The sequence below is a fragment of the Acanthopagrus latus genome, chromosome 8 (assembly GCF_904848185.1).
Source record: "Acanthopagrus latus isolate v.2019 chromosome 8, fAcaLat1.1, whole genome shotgun sequence".
Taxonomy (NCBI): domain Eukaryota; kingdom Metazoa; phylum Chordata; class Actinopteri; order Spariformes; family Sparidae; genus Acanthopagrus; species Acanthopagrus latus.
The window spans coordinates 10,573,374-10,593,699 of record NC_051046.1 but is presented as its reverse complement, the minus strand read 5'-3'; the positions used below and the strand labels follow the sequence as shown (position 1 = coordinate 10,593,699).

The window sequence follows — 20,326 nt, the reverse complement described above, 5'->3', positions numbered from 1 at the left end:
TCCTGTTGATTTCTTTCTACGCTGCACTGTGACTTAAGATATTGAAGCATTTCGTTAATGATTTTTTTCACTGCTGTCATTGTCTTTTTCTCGTTATTGTGAAAAGATTCATAAAGCCAGTCAGTAATGATTTCCAGTCAGCGGCAATAACAGTTTCGCAGTTCCCTTCCTCACTGGTAGCATTCACTTCCTCTTCTTCTTTGTCTGCATTACTGTCCTCTGTTGCTGCCTTCATTGATCCCCCTCTCTTTGTGGCTGTCATTTATTTTTCTTGTGCACCATCTTCTCTCTTCCCTGCATCCATCTTGTTTTCCTCTCCCGCCACATTGCAGGCGTCGACAAGGTCTCTCTCGCTGCTGGAGGTTCTCCGATCCCTGCTACCCATGGCATGCATCGCTTTCCTCTCCGTTTCATTCCAGCTCTGTGACCTGTGAGACGGCATGCACCTTGCGTCAGCTACAGTCAGATAGTCAGTAGTGTCTGAGAGGTTTCTCTTGGCCTTCATCTTTGTTTGGTCTACCACAGGTTCTTCTGTTGGAATGGCTCCTTTACTTTCTAAAGAAACATGATCGATCGGCGTCTCCTCTTTTTTCATTGTTGGAGCACCAGTTTGAAACTGCTGGGCAAGAGCTCTGACTGTAGAAACTTTCGGCATTTGACCATAAGTGCTGGAATGCACCTGGTACTCCAAGTTTGCTGGCCACTGATTTGGTGATTTAGTGACCTGCTCCATCACTGACTTGTAGTCTGGAGGGTGCAGCACATCATCACCTGCCTCGTCTGGGTTGTAGAGGATGCTGCTCATAGCTCTCTTCTTTGTGATAGGAGATGTCTGGCTTTGGCTTTCAGGTGGGATATATCTTAGTGATTTAGTCCTCTTTGGGGAAGAGGAGGTTTGCTGCGGTAGCTCGGCCTTCTGTATGGGTTCGGCTGCTTTCTCTGGTTCATCAGGTGGGCTGACGATGATGGTGCTCATCGACCTCCTCTTTGTCAAAGGACACGGGGCTTGGTCTTCGACTGGATAGTGTTTCAAGGATTTAGTCCTTTTTGGAGGGGAAGAAGGCCTGAGTCTATTTGTATCTGGTAGTCTATTTAGCAGCATTGTGCTGCCTTGTCTTAGGGGATCTTGACTTGATGCTGCAGAAAGAGGCTTTGGTTCACAGGGAGATATGAGAATGTCAACACATGAACTTGGCCGTGATCTCTCCAAACCACCAACCTCTAGGGTCTGCCCACCTTCTTTTGCGAGAGTAGAAACACTAGAGGCTTGCCGCAGACTCCTCTGTCTTTCGACACTAGTTTTAGTTGCCTCGTCGGTGTCTTTCTGCTTCGATGCAAACTCCTCCATATCCATGTGGAAGCGGTAAAGACTGTAACCATCAGCGCTGTTGATACTACCCTGGCGAAGTAGGGAAGAGGGGTCACACACAGAGGAGTTTCGTGAATAGGTTCTGGTCAGCTCCAATCTGTCTACCCCTGCAAGTTTTTCCAGGGCAACTGCCATTCGTCCGTGGATCTCCTCCAGTTGGGCCAGGCGCAGATCCACGGTCTGCAGGGAGGCCTTCATAGTGTTCTCCCTCTCATTTACCTCCTCCAGACGCATGGACATATTCTCAACTCTGACAAGAGAAACAAAAAGTTTATGTCAGTATGAACTGTCCTTAGCATTCTTGGAAATGCTGAAGTTAGTCTTGAAAAACAGAGTGCACCTTTCTGATGTGACCTTGATGCGTTCATCGCTGGAGGACTGCTGCTCGTCCTCCTTCTCACGGAAGTATTCCTCCACACATTGTTCTTCAAACTCATACAGGCTTTTCAGTTCTTCTGGATTCAGCCTAAGCTCTGGGAGAAACAAAAAATGACATGATTTCAGTCAGTGTCTTTCTGTCAGGACCAATGGTGTTCTGTCAGTGTATATCTATGTACTAAAGTGGGGTAAGATTTTGATGCTGCCTGATCCGGGATTCGACCAAATTTAATCACTTTCTGTCCTTATCTCATGTGAAATATATTTGTTTGAATCATTAGAGTTGACTTACTGAGCCCGCGGTCCTTCTCATCCAGCTCCCCCTCTTGCCTCTTCCTGGCACAACGCCGAAACAGCCTGTTTAAGACGATGTAGAGGTGGCTGAAGATGATGAGCGGTGGCGGCAGGATGGGACGGTCATGGAACGTCATGATCAGCTGATATCTCTGGAACTTCCACACCTGGTTGGAAATGGACTTGACCTCAAAGAAAGTGTTGCTGTGGGACGGGAAACCAAGACCAAGAGCAGTCAATACACACTGTAATAGTAGTTGTTTCCCGTGTTATACACTGGAGCATATTCTTACTTGAACACTGCAATGAGCAAGTTGACCAGAAGAATGTTTGCCACGAGAAGGTAACAGGCCATTATAGCAGGTGTGAGCCAGGCGCCAGGGATACATGGAGGCAGTTTCTTCCCGTCCTCGTCATATAAATGTTCACCACATGGAGCTGTGGGAGGAAGTTATAGATGCAACATTTATTCTGACATCTTTAGCTAACTGATTTGATTAACATTCTTGACTTGAAGACTACTCACGGTTGATTTCCATCGCATAGACTTGGAGAAATTCCAGAGAAGCGCGGTCATGCAGAAACATGGAGAGAGCGTTAAAATCAATCAAAACCAGTTCTTCTATATAATGCTTCTGTCAAGGTCAAGCTGATGTCCGTTCAACCATGGACAAGTGTCAACGAAAAATTGCCAATATTCAAACAGTAAATATCTGTGTCTATTGTTTGTGTGTCTAATATCTATTGTTTATCTCAAGTCAAATTTTGGTGGTAAATCTGTTTTTCAAATTAGTTAGAACTTGGTTCAGCTAAATCAAGAGTGTGGACCATTCAAAGACTGAGGAAAGCCAATATGCAGCTTTCAATGCCAATATACAGAATATTAACGTCCTCTGAAAATAAATGTTAATCCTGCCTTGTTGCCTTCACCCTGACAGAAGAAAAAAGACAGAGAAAAGAAACTGGAAGGCAGATGATCAAGTTTGAGGAGATGAGACACTAGTACCGATCCTGCTCTTAAAAAAAAAAAAAAAATTACCATCTATTGTAAATGTGCCAGCAGAGGGAGACAAAGTATTGACGGGGGTCACAGTGTTATGTATTATTACTAAACATCACAAAATTTCAGACAGAAGTTAATGTAACACTGATCATCTGCCCAGGATCAGGAAACAGAATCTTACTATGAATTCTAGTCTTACGGTCTATCGAGTCCGCAAAAACCTCTCCATAGATCATCCAGTAGGGCATGTAGAAAATGTTTCTGGCCAGGCGCCATGTCGGCTCCTCATCGGGGTGGAGGATGGCTTGCCGAGCCACCCCGAAGCTCATCAGCACCACCAGCATGATGACCACAAAGTACATCATATCTATCATCTAAAAGACAAGAAACATATAAATTTGAACTCAATGTGACCTCCTGTTCATCTGTATTTGTCTGGTGTTTGTCATGTGATGTTCCACATGGCTTTTGTTCAGGTCCGAGTGAAACACTCAATTACCATTTTCCCTATCATCATCACATAGGGCCCCAGGTATTTGTTCACACCAAAGATGTCCAATACGCGGATGTACCAGAAGATGATATCAATACAGTAGATGACTCTCCCGTAGCCCATATAAGGTTCATGCTGCAGCCGCAGCATTAGCCCAAGAAGGAAGGTGCAAATGGCAGCCAGGTCCGTGATGTTCCAGTACTCCTCCAGCCACACACTTATCTTCTGTTTCAGCTTCCCCGGCTCTGACATCAGAATCTAGACACAAGTTGAATGGTCACACAGAGTCCCCCGAAATATTTTCCACACATATAATGACCCGATTGTGATCTCTTTAATTGGCTTGTACCTGTCTGACTTTTTCAGCACCAAGTGTGAGTATGTATGCAATGACAGTCCACTCTTGTAAAGACGGCCATCGCTCCATCTTCACCAGGATTATGTAGTTGTACAACATCAGATAGCCCAGATAGCAGATCTGTTGAAAGAGGAAAACACTGAAATGTCAGATCACCTACGTCTCTTAAGTCTGTAAGAAATTCATCTTGTTTACGTGGAGGAAACTTACAGTGTTGAACCAGAATTTGGTGAATGGCGCATCGTAAAACTCAAAGAACCTTTTTCCAATGGGGATTTTTCGGACATTATGGCTGCCCTCCTCTTCGTCCCCTTTACGGGAAGTTGCATCAGCGTTCGGGTCCTGCAGCATAACATTACACGCTCTGTTTCAGCAAATTGTTTCTCATTCTTGACAGAGCAACTGTAAACAGCACTTGTAAAATGAATGAATCAGACAAATTCAGTGTCAACCTTGCTGGATTTTGCATCGTCGTCCTTGTCCTTTCCTTCTTCTTTGTCTCCAGGTGTGTGATAGGATGCATCATCTCCGAGACGGAAATCGAGCAGTAGGATCAGAGGAGGGAAAATGATTCCAAGAATAACCTAGGTGAAAAATGGATGAGTTAGTACCAAGAGTCAATTTGTCTTTATACGATTAAAGGCAAGCGATATCTCTCATTATTATTGTTAAATATCTCTATGAATGCCTCAATGGAAAAACATTTTGTAGTCAACCTTGAGGCCAGGATTTTTGCCAATCCTCAAGCTGCCCATCCACATGTCAGTGAGCAACATTTGGCTGCAGGTGTGAGCGATGAAGTCACGTTGCTTAGCAGCAACAGCCAGCTTCAGGCAGGTGGAGTTACTCCAGTTGACCAGCTCGTATGTTAAGAGTTTCATGGCCACCTGTTCATCATGCTTGTACGACTGGTCCAACAGCTCGTAGGCCAGCTGGCCAAATTCTCTGTGAAAGAGAGGCGACAGTGACAATATTTATTATACAGCACTTGTTAAATGAGTTATACGTCAATTTTTTAAAAAAAAAACCAAAAAACATAAAACAGAAGCAAGAGAAGCGAGGCCTGTATGACACATGTTACAGGTACTGACTTGGAGTTGTTCTCCAGATCTTGGGAGATGTCATCCACCAGTTCACTCTCTGAGCACTCGTGGGCCATGGCTTTATACAGCTTGCAGGCCACCAGGGCCTTCGCCATGGCCTCCTCTCCGCGCTGCCAGAGGAACAGCGCCATCTTCTGGCGCTTCATCAACACTGCCCACAGCATTAGCTCGTGGAAGGGGAACTTGAATCGACAGACCTCGGGGTCATCCACGTCAATCTCCACCTCTTCCTCTTTCTTCTTTTTTGCCTTTTTCTTGCCTTTTTGCCTGGGTTCATCATCCTAAATGAAAAAAAAAATGATTGAATATTCTGTTGCATGTGGGTTGTATTGTAACTTGATGGCATTCTGTTATGGAAAGGATACCCCACCTCCATTCCCAGGAGCTTCAGAGCCTTTGGCTGCAAGAACAGAACAAAACATGATCATTTATTAATATTGAATGTTACTTAATATGATGAACAGGCCATCATCAATTATTTTATTCCACCCATGCGTACCCTTTTTAGTCCGTACAAATTATTGTAAAGGTTCCGGAAAGCCTTCCTGGTGTAATTGCTCCTGTAAGCTCCACCCATGAAGCACTCCAGCACCAGACCAATATCAATCAAGGTGATCTGATAATCTGGAGGAAGGTTTCCCTGCAGAATCACCAGAGAAATATGATATAGCAAGTACATAACCTGAAACGGTCTGAAAGATTATATATTATGCGGCTAAATCTTTTCGATTTGTTGTTTGTTTGTTCGATATGGTTTTTTTTTTCACCTTCTTGACGTCCCGAACCACAGCGTTCAGTGAGTTAGCAGGGCCAAGTTTCTGAGAAAAGAGAAGAAAATGTGGGAGGATAAGAAATAAGTGTCAACCCTTTCTACCTATTTGTCAGTTCTGTATTTTGAGAAATTCAGAATGTGTGTCAGGCCCACCGTGTTGTATAACTCCTCCAGTCTGGGAATGGTGAGGAAGTGGTGAATATTGACCCCATTCTCAAGGAGCAGCTTAACAAAGTCCACTCTGTCCAGCACCAGAGCATCCATCATGGCCTGCTCCAGAGAGTTCACCTGAGAGACAGTGAATTATTATTTACACATCACAGCCATTATTATAGTCTTGTCTTTTACAATAAAGGGAGAGACTCTTTGTCTGAAACTCTGCTCTTACCCAGCGAATCATCTCCAGCTTCCGTGGGTCTGTTTCCTCTGGAGGTTCAGGCTTTGCCTTTCCCTTCCCCTTCCCTTTCTTCCCCCGGGTTTTGCTGCGAGGAGCGCTGGCAGGACTCTTTTGCTTCTCCTGGGCCGGAGCTCCCGAGGCTGCAGTGTTGGCGATGGCACCGGCAGGCTAATGAGGAAAATAGACGAAGCTGTATCTCTTCTTTGCTCAGGCATCAACGTATCAGTCTCTTCTCTGCTATCAACAGTATTTGACTGCTTTGAATATTTGGCATTTTTGTGAGTTCAGACACAGACAATATTTCTGTCCTCCCTTCAAAATATTAAGAGTAATATAGCGTCTGAAAGGGCTGCACATTTAATTGGAGCCCAACCATTACTTTGCAGTACGATTTTTAGCACATCGTACAAACTCAGATGCCTCGTTTGAACTCTAAAAGCTGCTACGTCCCCCTCTTATCAAGAATCATTCAAGAATCTTTTGTTTTGAAAAGTGCATCTACTCGACCCGATGCCCCACTCTTCACTGAAAGGTCCTTCTTGCAGAATGTGAGCTGGAGACTCTACGTTTCCACATGTAAATTGCATATTGAATCTCAACAGACCACATTCACACGGTGGCCATTTTCCTCTGACGTCAAGAAGCTTGCAGGCTGGGATGAGGTTGTGCTGCTGTGTTTCAGGTACTGCTTCCTGAAAATCTGCAAGCAACATATTTGGTACCCACTAGCTAACATTAGCATTGAACCACTTTCTCGCTAGTGTAACCAGTGTGTTTCACTTCCAGGTTTAAATGACTGTGTCCAGCATGTGTGTTGATATTTAAGAATAAATGTTGTGCGTTTCCTATCCTATCATGTAATGGTATCAAGCACAACAGAGGTGGATGAATGCCAGCGTTACGGATTATCAGATATAATGTTTTATGATTTTATGGTTTTCACTCTCCGTCTTTCAGTTGCTTATCAATCAGGAAGCTGGGAGATGATAACGATTTGTCAGATTTCCCGCGTTTGTAGGACTTACAACCTGGGAAACAGCATTTGAGCTTCCCGATGTCAGTGTGATGTCAGAGGAAAATGACTGCCGCGGGCCAGTTGGTTGCCAGATTACGTCCTTAAATCTGATTAAAAGTGAGCGCCAGAGAAACTTTCTCTCCTTCAACAGCCGAAGTGTCAAAGTCAACTGCCCAAACGTGATTCCACACAGTGAAGAACATCCACGTGAAATAAGTGGAGGGAGATTTTAGGCATTTCCTAAATTGTGCATCCTCACCAATTTACTGCACTCCTGTGGAACGATCAGTTTACACTAGTAAGACGGGATCACCACTCACTGGTAAATTGTGTCCGTACACAAATATGTGATTGCGAGCAATATCCACCCTGTTCCAGGCCAGAGCCAAACTGAGCTGGTCGGCTGCTGCCGCATTTGTTCCTGATGCAAAAGAAACAGAAGTGCACAGAAAGAAAAAGAAAAGGAGAGTAGGTGGCGTGAAGAACATGAGGTGAAAACTATTGCTGTGAAGAAATGGCACACACACACTGACTGAGATAATACCTTTTAACAAGGCAGTGAGAATGGCCATTTCAATATCTTGTTGTCCTTCTGAGCCCATTCGAAAAACCGTGATCTACATGTGGGCAAAGAAACGGAAAGAGAAGAGGCGAATGCAGGCGTCATACTTCGATGGTTAAATCGGTTAAAAACAAAGCACACAATGATGCGTGATTGAATGAGGGAGTGAACTGGCGTCAGGAAAATGTTCCCACTTCTCACAGCGGCTGTAAACATGCAGTGTTGTCTCTCTCCGGCTGGACCCATCCAGCACAAACAGCTAATTTACTCGTCAGACGGCGTGATAGAGCTCTCCTTGTTTGAAACTCGAGCTATGTCCAATGAAATTACGCTGACCGGACCATCACATGTGCAGCCATGATAAATGGGATTAGGTTGGCATGATTGAATGGCGCGACGCCAGAGCTGGTCTCCTGATGCGTTGATAATGAGAAACTCCGGAAAGACTTTGTATCACGCTTTCAGATGTTTGTAGGGTGGGTTGTGTACTTTTTTTATTTTTCACGAAAAGGGAGTTTTTTTTCCAGATTGCTGAGCTCCTAATTCGGTTAAATGTTGCTTCCTGGTGTTACATCACAGCAAATTTCTGTCTCCAAATGAGTGTTTTTATGTATCTAACCCAGCTGTTCACATGGGATGCACTTAGGATGAGAGGATTATGTGGGGACTAGACTATGACCCTCATTCACCTGTAGGTTAGTCATGGCACTTTGGATTAATAGTGGGCAATAGTGTGGCCTCTTAGTCGCGTATAAAGTGCTCAAACAACTTGTGGTTCTGCCACAATGTCTGGGTCGGGTATCAGTGAAAAGTAAATGGTACGTTTAAAAAAAAAAAAAAAGGCCTGCAGCGGTATGATCTTTAAAAAAGCTGTTTAAGTTGCTTATCTGAGTGTGTTGGCGCATTAAGCGGTCTAATACAGCTGGGGGATAGAGGATGCAGAGACGCTGGTGGGGCGATAGCACTCTACTACAGGCCGACAGAGAGAGGAAGAGGGACCTGGCCTGGAGGATTAGGGAGATGGATGCTCTCCTCCATCTGTGTGCTACATGCTTACTGTGAATGGATGAAGTGAGAGCCTCTGCTAAGCAGGTGGTAGTGGTCGCTGATCTTTCCCACCCAAATGTATGGAGTCTGGAGATTATATGCGTTGGGTATTACAAACTACTAATCACGTCACTTATGGAAAGCTGCCCAGAGGATGCACAAATGCTGCCGCTCTTCATGCACCCAAAGTCTCCGGGCAAACACTTTGGAGAAACACTCTCAGCTCGGGGGGATTAATCTGCTATCTGGGAAGACGCTTCTTTATAGAGGGGCGAGCTGCATTATTTACATTAAAGTTAACAGTTCAACACTCCTGACACCACTTTACGGCCGTGTGCTTATACGTGAGGGTTGACGATGAGCCACGGTCAAGCGGCGAATGCCCCAGATTACATGACATGACCACAACAAGGAGGAGAAAATGAGACAAGCACGTCGTGGGGATTACGTTTATTCAATATGTTAATGGAAAACACACAGATGAGTGGAATGGATGAATGACGATGGAGACCAGATGTTTCAGAAGTCAGAAAATATTTATTCATCGACACAGACAAGTACAGGTTAAACAGCGTGGAGCTCCACCTTTATTCTTCTACTCACCAGCTCCCTCTTCTTCATGCACTCCATAACCATGAGCAGGATCTGCTGCGACTGGCTTTTGCTGTAGTTGAAAGTCTTCTGAATGGTCACCAGAAGCTGCTCTCTGACATCATCGTTAACCAGGCTGGAGGAGGAGGAGGAAGCAGAGAACGTTTCAGCTTTTTGCCAGAGGAGTACTAGCCAAACACAGCAGAGGAGAAACTGTCGTGGTTTTGGTTTTTGGTTTGTTGATTTCCTGTTTTATTTAGTAATTATTTCCTCCTGTCTTCTTGTCACTTCCTATTTCCTGCTCACCTGCGCTCCTAGTGTTCTGTGCCCATCTGTGTTCCTGTGCTCCTCCCCATACCTGTCTCGCTTCAGCCTTGTTAGTTGGGTTTGCATTTAAGCCTGTGTTGGCCCCTCACTTTTTGTTGGTTTCGTCTGTTGTCATCCTGTGTCTCCAGTATCTGTTCCCTGCTCCTTGTGTGTTCCTGTTCTGTTTCCCTTTCTATTTCCTGTCCTGTCTTTTTTGAGGCCGCATTTGGGTGCAGAAATCATCTAAAATCTCACCCTCCATCCTCTGAGAACTTGTGCGCAAAGGAAATGATGTCAGAAGCTCTGCCACTGCCGTCGCACACCACCACGGGGATCGGAGGCTCATCTCTCAGACTCTCCAGTGCGATGGAGATCACGTTAGGACCTCCCTCCACTATGAGACACACTAGAGGGACCCCCTGACCCAATCCTGGAACACACCAGCGAAAAAAATAGTGTCACCTCACAGTAGACGAACTTTAGGATTTAGATGTCAAAGCGGAACACATCGAGGAGATGCATGAACAGTCAAACCAGAGGAGGGAAGGAGGTGACGTCAGTGGTGACAGCTGAGCATCCCTTTGCTGTCCCTGCCTTATCCGAGCTCCAGGCATAGGATGACAAAGGGAAGCCCACAGGTCACAGAGGAGCTCTCCATCCACATGTCCAGCAAGACTCTGGCTCATTCACACACACACACACAAACACCGTGAAGGATGAAATGTGTTCTGGAGCGCGCGTGGCGCGCTGTGTCACTTACGAGTGTTGATCTTCTGCAGGGAGATGTGCTTCTCCAGCAGCCGACGGAGTTTGACCTCGGAGCCGTACTTGCCGCAGGTGCCGTTGTCGGTCAGGATGAAGTGCGAGTGGCTGTTGTTGAGCACAGCCAGCTTGCTCAGAGGGTTCGCCATTGTCTGATAGGGTCTGTTTACCTGGGAAAAGAAGAAGTAATGAGTTGAATATGTTCAAGAGGAAATGTCAGCAAGCTGCAGCTGCAAGTGTTTCTCACATCTTTTCCGATGAGGTCCTCTTTGTTTTCCAGGATCCCCCAGGGAGCGATTCCTATCGCGCACACCTTCCCTCGTGACTTGGAGGAATGTTCCTTTAAGGCATCCCCGACATGACGGATCACCCCTATAGTGTAAAGAGCATGAGGAATGAGTCTTTCAGCTGCCTAATAGGGGCCGCATGATGGGACACAGTGTGGTAACTGCACGCAAAATCCACACAGATTGTCATTTGTGATGAATTTACCCCGCAAAAGCTTTAATTACAGTGCTTAAACCTGTGACAATGGGTTCGGTCAAATCTCCCCCAGGAAATTGCAGAATAGGTGTTATGTAATGACAATTTAGAACAAAGGTAATCTTCTAATGTCACAAACTGTTATTTGTTAAGTGAGCATTAAAAATCCTGAACTGGCAGCGTCCTTACCCGTGTTGACTCCGCCCGTGAAGATCCAAGCTCCAGTGGTGACGGCGGCTTTGATCAGGCCTTTGCCGAACACTTGCTTGAGTTTTGGCTGCAGGTCGAAGTTCTGGAGGCCTCCGTGTACGGAGATGAGCAAGGTGGGCAGCTCCAACTGCCAGTCCTTCACCATTAAATGCAGGAGGTTGTCCGGCTTGGTGTCGTACGAGACTCGGATATACTAGCAGAGAAAAGAACAGTATTACGACAAAGTTTGACCAAATGTGTCCACCCTCCTCCCTCATGCTGTTGTAATCGCTGACCGGCCACGTAATTGGGACTCACCATGGCCTTGTTGATGAACCCTCCACCCTGGAATTCAATCAGGCCAAAGGAGTCGGTCGGGTAGGTCCTGGTGTGCTTGATCACGCTCCATTTATCCTTTGGGGTGTCGATCTGCACCAACTGGTGTGCCTCCTCTAGCGAGTTGGCACCAGGAGGGATGGCCACGTGCTGCGTTGTCAGCTGACCACAGGCACATCTAGATGGAGCACAGAAGAAGCACCACATGAGTTAACACGTCGGTGTTGATCATTCACGGGAATCCCTGAGCTATACTATCCAGCGTATGAACCATGAATAGCGGGCGAGTGTGAGCCAAGTCAGGGTGGATTGTTGTTTAGTCTGCTCATGAAGCTTGTGGTTTTTTTTGGGTTTTTTTTTTCCTCGAAACACAAATCGAGCACACTCTTCCATGACTGTGCCCATTTCTGGGAAAGGGGTGCCTCGATGAACAAAGGCCCGCGCTGCCTGGCTGCTCTCAGCCTGTACTCGCCGCCCAGGATAGTAACCCTGTCCTTCAGTACACTCTGAAAAAAATCTGCTTTCATCCTGATAAATGTCTGATAATCTGTAGTCGTAGGTGTCATGATTTAGTAAATTAATGACCGACTCGATCTATTTAAAAACATTGCTCACAGTGAATATGGAGATGAATGGCAGCCTTGTTCATACTTTAATTTGGTTATGAACACTATCACGAGTTTCGAGACTTGGAAAGCATTCATCGTCATCAACAAATCGTTTTTTGAGTACCGCAATGAAACTAAACTGGATACAAAGTTTTGGATTCCAGAGCTGCACGCAAACTGTCATAATAAGCAATAAAGTTACAGATGCTGCTAAAACAAAACAAAACAAAAAAAAAAAACACATTTTAAAAGGTCATTTGAAGCAATTACCTGGTCGGGTCCTTGGTGGGAAATATGTGAATACATTCTCTTTTGAAAAAGTTCCTCTCAATCCAAGCTTTTTGCGCCTGTAACAACAAAAATAAAGAGAGCGATAGAAAAAGAAGGGTTAGCTCACACGGTGTTATACCCCAGTCACAGGGGGATCATCTTTGCTGATATCTAAATTTAAGTTTCACTATCAAAATCCTCTTAGTGGTGATCCTGGCTAAAAGATGAAGACCGTTTGCATCCTATAAATAAAAGTCCAAATACAGTTTATATCGAGTGTCGACAGAAAAAAGCAGCTCATACAGTGAGGCTGAGCTTGTTCTGTAACTCCTGAGGTTATTAGAGACACAGTTGATGTCCCGGAGTAAGAATAACTTTCCCTATTATGCCGGAGCTCTTGATAAGTAGCCAGTGAAAAAAAAAAAAAAGTACGATGCCCACACACTCTGTCAGATCCAGCTCTGATTGCTGTTTGATGTTTTTCCAGTGCTGAGCAAAAAAGATGACCTTCAAATACAAAGGAAAGGGTTTTTTTTTCTCTGAGAGCCATTGTTGACGACAGAGACCCAATTAAAACTAAAGCATTGGAAGCAAATCTTTCCAAGAAAAACACCCGGAAGTTTACTGACAAGAAATCTTTCCGATATTCACATGATTATACATGAACGACCGTAGATAAATCCTGGTCTTGTGAGCAGTGATCACAAGTTTCTTTAACACAGTGCTCTGACTGTTCTCACTCTTTATTGACACAAAAGGCCTCAGGCAGCTGGGAAACCCCATACTTTCGGAGATATTGTTGTCATATTAGTATTGATGACAGCATAGATCATTTGTTGACAACTTTGTAGATGCTGTGCTCTTTGCAGAAAGTCTAACACATATGCATATTTTCTGTTTTTCGAGTTACACATTCTATTTTGTAATAAATGAATTGTTCTCTTTTGAATCCACGATCCTCTTCCTTCCCCTAAATAAAAATTGAACCTCTTTTCTCTGCATCTCCTACTTTCTCCCCCTCCGTCAGATTAATTAAGAGTCATCTCATTTTGTCTCCGAAGCAGTTATCTGATGATGACTCGCTTTAGGCAGATAAAATCACAAAGTAATGCTAAAATCATTGAATACAGCAGATTTGTGCATTTGCGTTTGCATCTTTTGTATTTTCCCACTAAAATGTTAACCTGATTTTTTGGATGGAAGCAGTGCGACTAGTAAAAGCCAATGTAATCGACAAATACTTTTGACTTTAGGTAGGTTTTTGCTCAAATGCAATCGCCCTGTTGTATCTTCAAAAAACGTCCCAGGCGCCGTGCGGGTGTTGCTGCCTGTCTTGTCTCAGCAGTTTTTCCATCTCAGTGTTATCACGCGTCATTAAGCGCTGCAGAGCTCGAACAGCGCTGCCTGTTCACATTCACCGCTTCTTGAATCCGCTTGTCTATCTCTCGCCGCTCTGCAGTGTCGCACAAATTCTGTAGCAAAAAGATGAAATTAAGTTTGAGAAAGAGTTTGCAGTTCGTAGGTACACTTACTCACGGTCTTCTGTCCGAGCTGCAGGCTCCTTCTACCTCCAGTGCTGCTGGAGATAAAGAGTGGAGTGTAGAAAAGCCTCCAGTCTGCTGCTCCTTCAGCAGAGCCCTGCTGCTGCTGCTGCTCCTGCTGCTGCTGCACTCCCAGTCGAGTGCTCTCATTGAATCCCACAGGACATGAAACTTCTTCACTTTATGAGGGCCAGTTAATATGATGAGCATGTGAGCAGGGTCTTTGTTCGCCCAAGTCTCATGACTCCAGTTCAAGGTAATCCTTTTGGGAGTCCCATGACCCCTTCTCCATGCCCACAGGGTATTTTCATCCTTCGCTTGAACAAGGCACAATAAATCTACTTTGATAACCGGCCCCTAATCTCCCCAATTTGTTGAAAACTCCTTTCTTTGTGTTCACTTCACAGTGTGGAAGATCTTAGCCTGCGTCGAGGAGCACGCTGGCTAACCTAAAAGCACTGCGGTCTCGTTTCAGAAGCTCCCCGACTTTTCATTAGAACAAATTTTCACCCCCTCCAACTACTTTGATTTCAACCCAATTTGCATAATTGAGAGAATTGGATGCAGGCATTCTTTTGGAAGGCGCCTTGTTAAGACATGACTGGTCTCCAGTTGGGGGCAAGGTCAGTCAATGCTAATTGCAGTTAATCTCTATTTCCACCCACCATGTTTTTGTGGAGGGAGAGAAAAAAGAAAAAAACAAAAACCCAGCTCACCAGCTATTCAATATTCTCTTGGTCTTTGCCTTATCCGTTTTGCTCATGTTTTTAGTGGATTTGCATTTATAAAAGATACCTTGCCATTTAGTGCAACAAACAGCCTCCCAGCAGGCTGAGAATGGATGTTACACGTTTAGCTAACTGGCTGTAAACTTGTAGCCTAAAAATAGATCCAGCAGGCTTCTGCTTCATTTGGGAAAATTCAAATCGGACCTATTTAGATTTGTTTAAATTAATCCTGTTTATTGTACACGTTGAGCTTTATTGCCATTGAGGGGTTTTTAGGTGCATGCTTAAATAGCTAGGGGGGAGGCATTAGCTGAAGTAGAACGCTGAGATGGAGTTAACAAGCACAAAGTTGCAGACATCCATTTAAAACCTTCCTCATGTGAAATGGTATGATAAGCGCTCCTTTTATGGTTGAAATGAGCAGTTTGAGCCTGACTGTAACTCACAGTGATAAAGACAAGGGGAGAGGTTGGTGGTTGACGACTCAGAAAGACAGGAGAGAGAGAAGAGGCTAACATCCCCCCCGACTTCCCCCCTTTTGGTCCTGCTCTGGTCCAACAACAACAACAACAAAAAAAAAATGCACGTGGGCCGCTGTTAATTATAGCCCAAGTAAACAAAGTGCATTTCCAGAAGGGGTTTTGGTGAATATGACGCAGTTATTTCAGCGTACTTAAACTCATTAACCACAGCAATTAAAACCCAAATCCAGTCGGCAAAAACCAGCTGCCTTGTTAAGAGAGCTGCCCCTGAGCGCTCGACAGCAGAGGGGGGTGGGGGTGGGGAAAGGGCTTGAGGAATTAGATATTTGCAGGATCCGATTGTGTCACACCAAGCAAATTAACGAGACTTAAGACAAGCCTCGGAACAATAAGCCACATTCATTCCATTGTGCAGAATTTTCTGAGAAAAAAGGTCGCTCGAAACAAAAGGGAATTGTGCGAGAAAGAAATAGTTGCCTGATTGCCGAAGAGGACACAGAAAGGTAGAAAAGATATTTATGACCTCTTTTTTTATATAAGTTGTTTTGATGCAGTGATGCATCAAATTCTAGCTATTTGAGGACACTGTAACACAGTAGAGTACTCTGGTTTTACTTGTTTCCATCCTGAGTTTAATTTTTGTTTTTTTTTACCACTTTCACAATGCAGCAGATAAAGTTTTTGAGTCGAGACACGGGGTGCCATACATCCGTGACTTTTTGCACCGGCATCACATGGCCCTGGTCTCCTGACCCGCAGCTCAGCGAGCAACCAGATCACAGCAAATTTGCTTCAGTGCTGCTACAATTACACAGAGTATTCATCTCCACAGTCACAAGGAGAAAGGTGAAGCCACAGCTGTTACTTTTGTGCATTTTTCATCAGACTCAAACCCAACCGGCCTCAGGTGGCTTTGGAAAAGAACCGTGTTCGCAATTTTTATGTCGCTTTGTGGTAACGACGGGCTTCACACAACAAAAGCCTCATCAGCACGAGTGAGATGGATCAGAAAGGATTTGGGGGTCCTAATGGAATGTGATGTCACCAGGGTTGAAGATAAAAGCAACTAATTGCTCAGCTTTTGGTAGTGAATGGCAACACGCTCAGAGCCTGATGCAGTGTGACAGGAAGGAAACCCACGTAGACCCCCTTTTTACTGTCTAAAAAAAAAGAAAAAAAGGAAAAAAGAAACATCCAGACTCATGGTCGATCCCACGTGGACCGAATAAAAAGCGGCCTTTTACACATTTTCACTGGAGGGGTGAAGAGATATTTTGACAAAGTGACACGCTCACAGGCTCTGGATAGGCAAATTTGCATCAACTGTGAGGCTAACTGTTTTCCCCTCGGTGCTGTCTGTAAATGCACTCATTGTCTGCCCGGGTTTGAAAATCCAGTTAGCAATCACATGAGGCCAACATGTCACTGATTATCCCCGAGAGTGGAGGGGAGTCATAAGACATGTTTTTAAAGCTGCTGTTTGTCTGTGCTTCACCCTAAAGGAAAGTCTGAGTGAAAAAGGAGACAAAACTTACATTTGAGATCACATCAGGGCATCAGAACAAAGATCGTGCCTTCGTTAAATAACTAACAATAACTTTAAAGCCTTTTAAAAGTCTTGTCCACCCGTGAGAAGGGATAACAACAAGAAGTGTTAACCGACTATCATCAGTGCGATATAGTGACTGGACTTTATGCTGATAAATTAAAGTTTTAAATCTATTTTAATGCTTCACCAACCACATTAACTGTTAATTTACAGCAAATTATGACTATTTAACAGCATTTTATTATTTGGGTAATGAGTATCAGAAGTAGTGGTCCTACGGGTTGTCTGGTTATCGGCCTGGACAACTATCGGCTCCAGGGTTTATCAGGTACCAAATAAAATTGATTTAAACGTGTGATCCTTTTGCTCTGGTGCAGGATGTAATCTGCAAAGTAACTAAGGTCGTCAAATAAATATAGTGGAGTAGAGGTATGAAGTAGCAGAAAATACTCAAGTAAAGTACAAAAACCTCAAATTCTACTTAACTACAGTACTTTGGTGAATGTACATCACTGATTATGTGCCATGTTATATTTAGATACAACTAGTGCCGCGGCTGTAACACTCTGTTCTAACAGATATGATCTTATTACTCCTACAATTCTGCAACATAGAGTGTCAACTCATGGTATCAGTCACTCAGTGGTAAATGTTTCTCCCTGTTTTGACGTGTCACTTTATGGGGCGTGAAAGCAGAATTAAATCTGCTAACCAGTTTTCCTCCAGTGTCCAACTGATTGAAGGCTCGACAACCAAACAAGTCAAGAGAAACCTGATAAACTTTTATTCCAGAATGCTGCCACATTTGAAGATTGCTTGCTTAACTTTTATTTTTCACATGGTGCTGTAACCGGGCCTGTGACCCTTCTACACACATTAGTGCTCAATCCTGACCTGAGCCTTAAAGCTTTTTTTTTTTTTTTTTTTTTGCAGATTCTTGGCCCTCACCTGACCTGGAGGCTGATGCTTACATCACGCCGGTCATATGATCTTGCAAGCTCTGGAGAGAAGAGTGTTGGACTTGTTAATCACATTTGAATTGATTTTTGTCACCTTTGCAGTTTTTACATGGTTAAAGGGGTCCGAGCGTGAACTTGTCAGATGCTTTTCTTTCCCTCTAAAAATCTCAGTAAAGGAGCTACAAGTTTATCTTATCTGCCGGCGAACATTGCTATCTGAAGACAGAACGGCACAAATCTCCACTCAGTTCATTTATGGCAGCAAGGTAATATCATATGACCGCGTTCAGCTGAATGTGCTCTCTGTTTTGAGGCTCCCGGTGGCACGACTTTTACCCTCATTTCTAATCAAGTGTCATCCATCCAAGCGCGTGTTCAAAGAGCCTTCACTCCATTTTCTGATTCACGATGCCATAGACTAAAAATAGATTCTCCTGCATATACTGACCCACTGTAAATGATTGAGTATGCGCCTGCCAGTTGAAAAAGAAAGGTGGATTAATCCACGATTAAAGACTATTACAAAAATGCATGATCAGAAGGGGGGTGGAAATGGTCAATGCTATCTCTCAGCAGTCTTGTCAGTGCGACCAATGAGTTTATATTTAGAAACATATCCGATCTCATTAAAAGTCCAGCGGCGTTCAGCTGGGAGCCACCACATTGGTGATTGCTTTACAGAGTAAAACCTCGTACATAAAAAGACCGTGGATTATCTGTAGAATATTAATCTCGCCAAATAATGCTCACTGTAATTTATAGAAACCCATTACTCAAGTCTTTTTAATGATGTCAGTCGGTGTCAGATATACTGTTGAAATGTACAGCAGGAGTCTGGCGGATTTAGCCACATCGGTATTTTTAGAAACTGCATGTTAGCTGGAACATGTTGATGTTGATTATGGACATGGGCAGTAAGATGTTCAACTTTAAATGCTTTATGTCGCCCTTTATCTTCCATATTTATCCTTTTCTGGAAACTAAATGAATTTTGAATTGTTTAGGTCTACTTATCCTTTCTATTTTAAAACAATTCAAGTAACCTGGTTTTGTTTTTTGTCCTCAGATGTATCACAGCTCTTCTGCGATTGCATGAGTCCACAAAAGCAGCACAAACCGAGTTAGTTCATCCCAACACGCACTGCTTGTTGGATTGGGAGCAGAAGCTGGCGTGTATATAATAAATATATATATATATATATATATATATATATATATATATATATATATATATATATATATATATATATATATATATATATATATATATATATATAGATATATATATATATAATATATATGTAAAGCATCTTTCATGCTTTCAAGGACACGTTAACAGGAGTGTGTTAATCACATGAAAGTAGACTTAGTAAGATATAAAAGTGCTTAATCGGTCATGGCTGTGGTCGTGCATACTGGGCCATTATGAGGGATTAAAGCGTAGTACTGGAGCGAGTGGAGCCTGCTCAGCTTCAAACACCACTTAGTGGTAAATCTGCAGACCATGTGCATACCAACATATGACCGGCAGTCTTGAATGGTTCGTGTTATTATGCAGCACAAAGAGGCTGTGAAGCGATTGGTTGGAAACTAATGTAGAGTCTGTGCAGCCCATAGCGACGGCCCCATGTGACACTGAGTATTCATTGAGCAGTCATATGGTCTTGGGATGCAAAAAAGTGAAAAACCATTGAAAAAGGTAAGATAAAGTGCAGTTGTTTGTCATTTATAAAGCAACATCAAACATTTACCTTCAAAATTAATGCCACAGCTACATTTCAGAGTAAGGAGACACAATAAAACATCGTGAAACATTCCCAGAGAAAACAAAAATTGGAAAAGAGATCAAAGAGACCAAGCTTTGAGCAGTAAAATTTTCCTCTGGGTTTTCCCCCTCAAGATGAGACGTGAAAAGAAGTTGGAGCTGTCTCAGTGTAGAGTCACCTGTTGAATGTGCCCCGAATAGGCTTCATCTTACCTTCTGCGAGCCGGATGTGGTACGTTTCAGGGAGGAACGTTTAAAGGTGCTACTCGGGCCCTTGGGGTCCATGTTGAAGACTCAGAGTTTAAGTCAAAACTGACTTAAAAAGGGATCCTCAGCGACTGGCGACAGGTCAGGGATCAGCAGCAGCGTCAGCATTAGAAACAGACAGAAACCCCCAGATACCCACTACAGAACCGAGGCATGACGGCAACCTCTTGACTCATACTGACAAAAAAAAATGATCAAAGGTTCACATCATTGCAGGTTACAGTGCGTCTCTCTCCTCTCTGCAGCTTACTCCCGACTGACAAGACAGAGATCCCAGCCAGGGATATAAATCACTCGATGACACACTTGACACATAGACCCTTTTCCTCTGCCGGGCATCCCATAATCAGGCTTAATGCAGCCAGCTCTTACGAAGCCTCAGGGTCTAATGGATAGAGATTTAATAAATGGTTATTGAAGGTAAATCTACTTTGGCACACCACAACCCCAAAAAAGGCTTAGAGAAACCATGCAAGCTGTGAGGCTAAAGTTAGCCGGCGGGCAGCCAAAGGTTGTCCCACCAGATGAGGCTCAGTGTGTCTGGAGACAAGGTGCAAACACAAAGGCATGCGCACACACAGAGTGTGGTGCAGAAGGCAAACCTGCACACCTGCCTACCATCATGCAGACTGAACTCTGATCTTCAATAGGAGGGATGAAAAAAATCCCCCATTGTCCTGTGGTTTCTGTAATTTTGTT

The 20,326-nt window shown here is 43.9% G+C and overlaps 1 protein-coding gene across 1 annotated transcript; it reads right to left on the bottom strand.

Annotated features, from left to right (window-relative positions):
- Nucleotides 1-135: 135 nt before the first annotated feature.
- On the bottom strand, nucleotides 136-19,848 carry LOC119024152 (transient receptor potential cation channel subfamily M member 1). The gene is made up of 27 exons (XM_037106650.1): nucleotides 19,574-19,848; nucleotides 12,337-12,413; nucleotides 11,441-11,636; nucleotides 11,123-11,336; nucleotides 10,698-10,822; nucleotides 10,449-10,620; nucleotides 9,944-10,118; nucleotides 9,395-9,518; nucleotides 7,727-7,799; nucleotides 7,503-7,603; nucleotides 6,159-6,335; nucleotides 5,924-6,058; nucleotides 5,766-5,816; nucleotides 5,498-5,638; nucleotides 5,369-5,398; nucleotides 4,987-5,279; nucleotides 4,612-4,840; nucleotides 4,348-4,479; nucleotides 4,106-4,237; nucleotides 3,887-4,015; nucleotides 3,544-3,795; nucleotides 3,244-3,418; nucleotides 2,568-2,588; nucleotides 2,335-2,479; nucleotides 2,040-2,245; nucleotides 1,710-1,842; nucleotides 136-1,619 (listed from the first exon to the last, which is right to left on the bottom strand). The coding sequence occupies exons 1-27, from the start codon at nucleotides 19,643-19,645 to the stop codon at nucleotides 263-265; spliced, it is 5,067 nt and encodes a 1,688-aa protein (XP_036962545.1). The 5' UTR covers nucleotides 19,646-19,848; the 3' UTR covers nucleotides 136-262.
- Between the last annotated feature and the right edge of the window lie 478 nt (nucleotides 19,849-20,326).

Coding starts and splice junctions, on each gene's coding strand:
- LOC119024152 (XM_037106650.1), bottom strand. CDS start 19,645: ATGGACCCCAAGGGCCCGAGTAGCACCTTTAAACGTTCCTCCCTGAAA. Junction 11,337..11,440: donor GGTTCATCAACAAGGCCATG/GTGAGTCCCAAT, acceptor TTTCTCTGCTAG/TATATCCGAGTCTCGTACGA. Junction 2,480..2,567: donor CTATGCGATGGAAATCAACC/GTGAGTAGTCTT, acceptor TTCCTCCCACAG/CTCCATGTGGTGAACATTTA.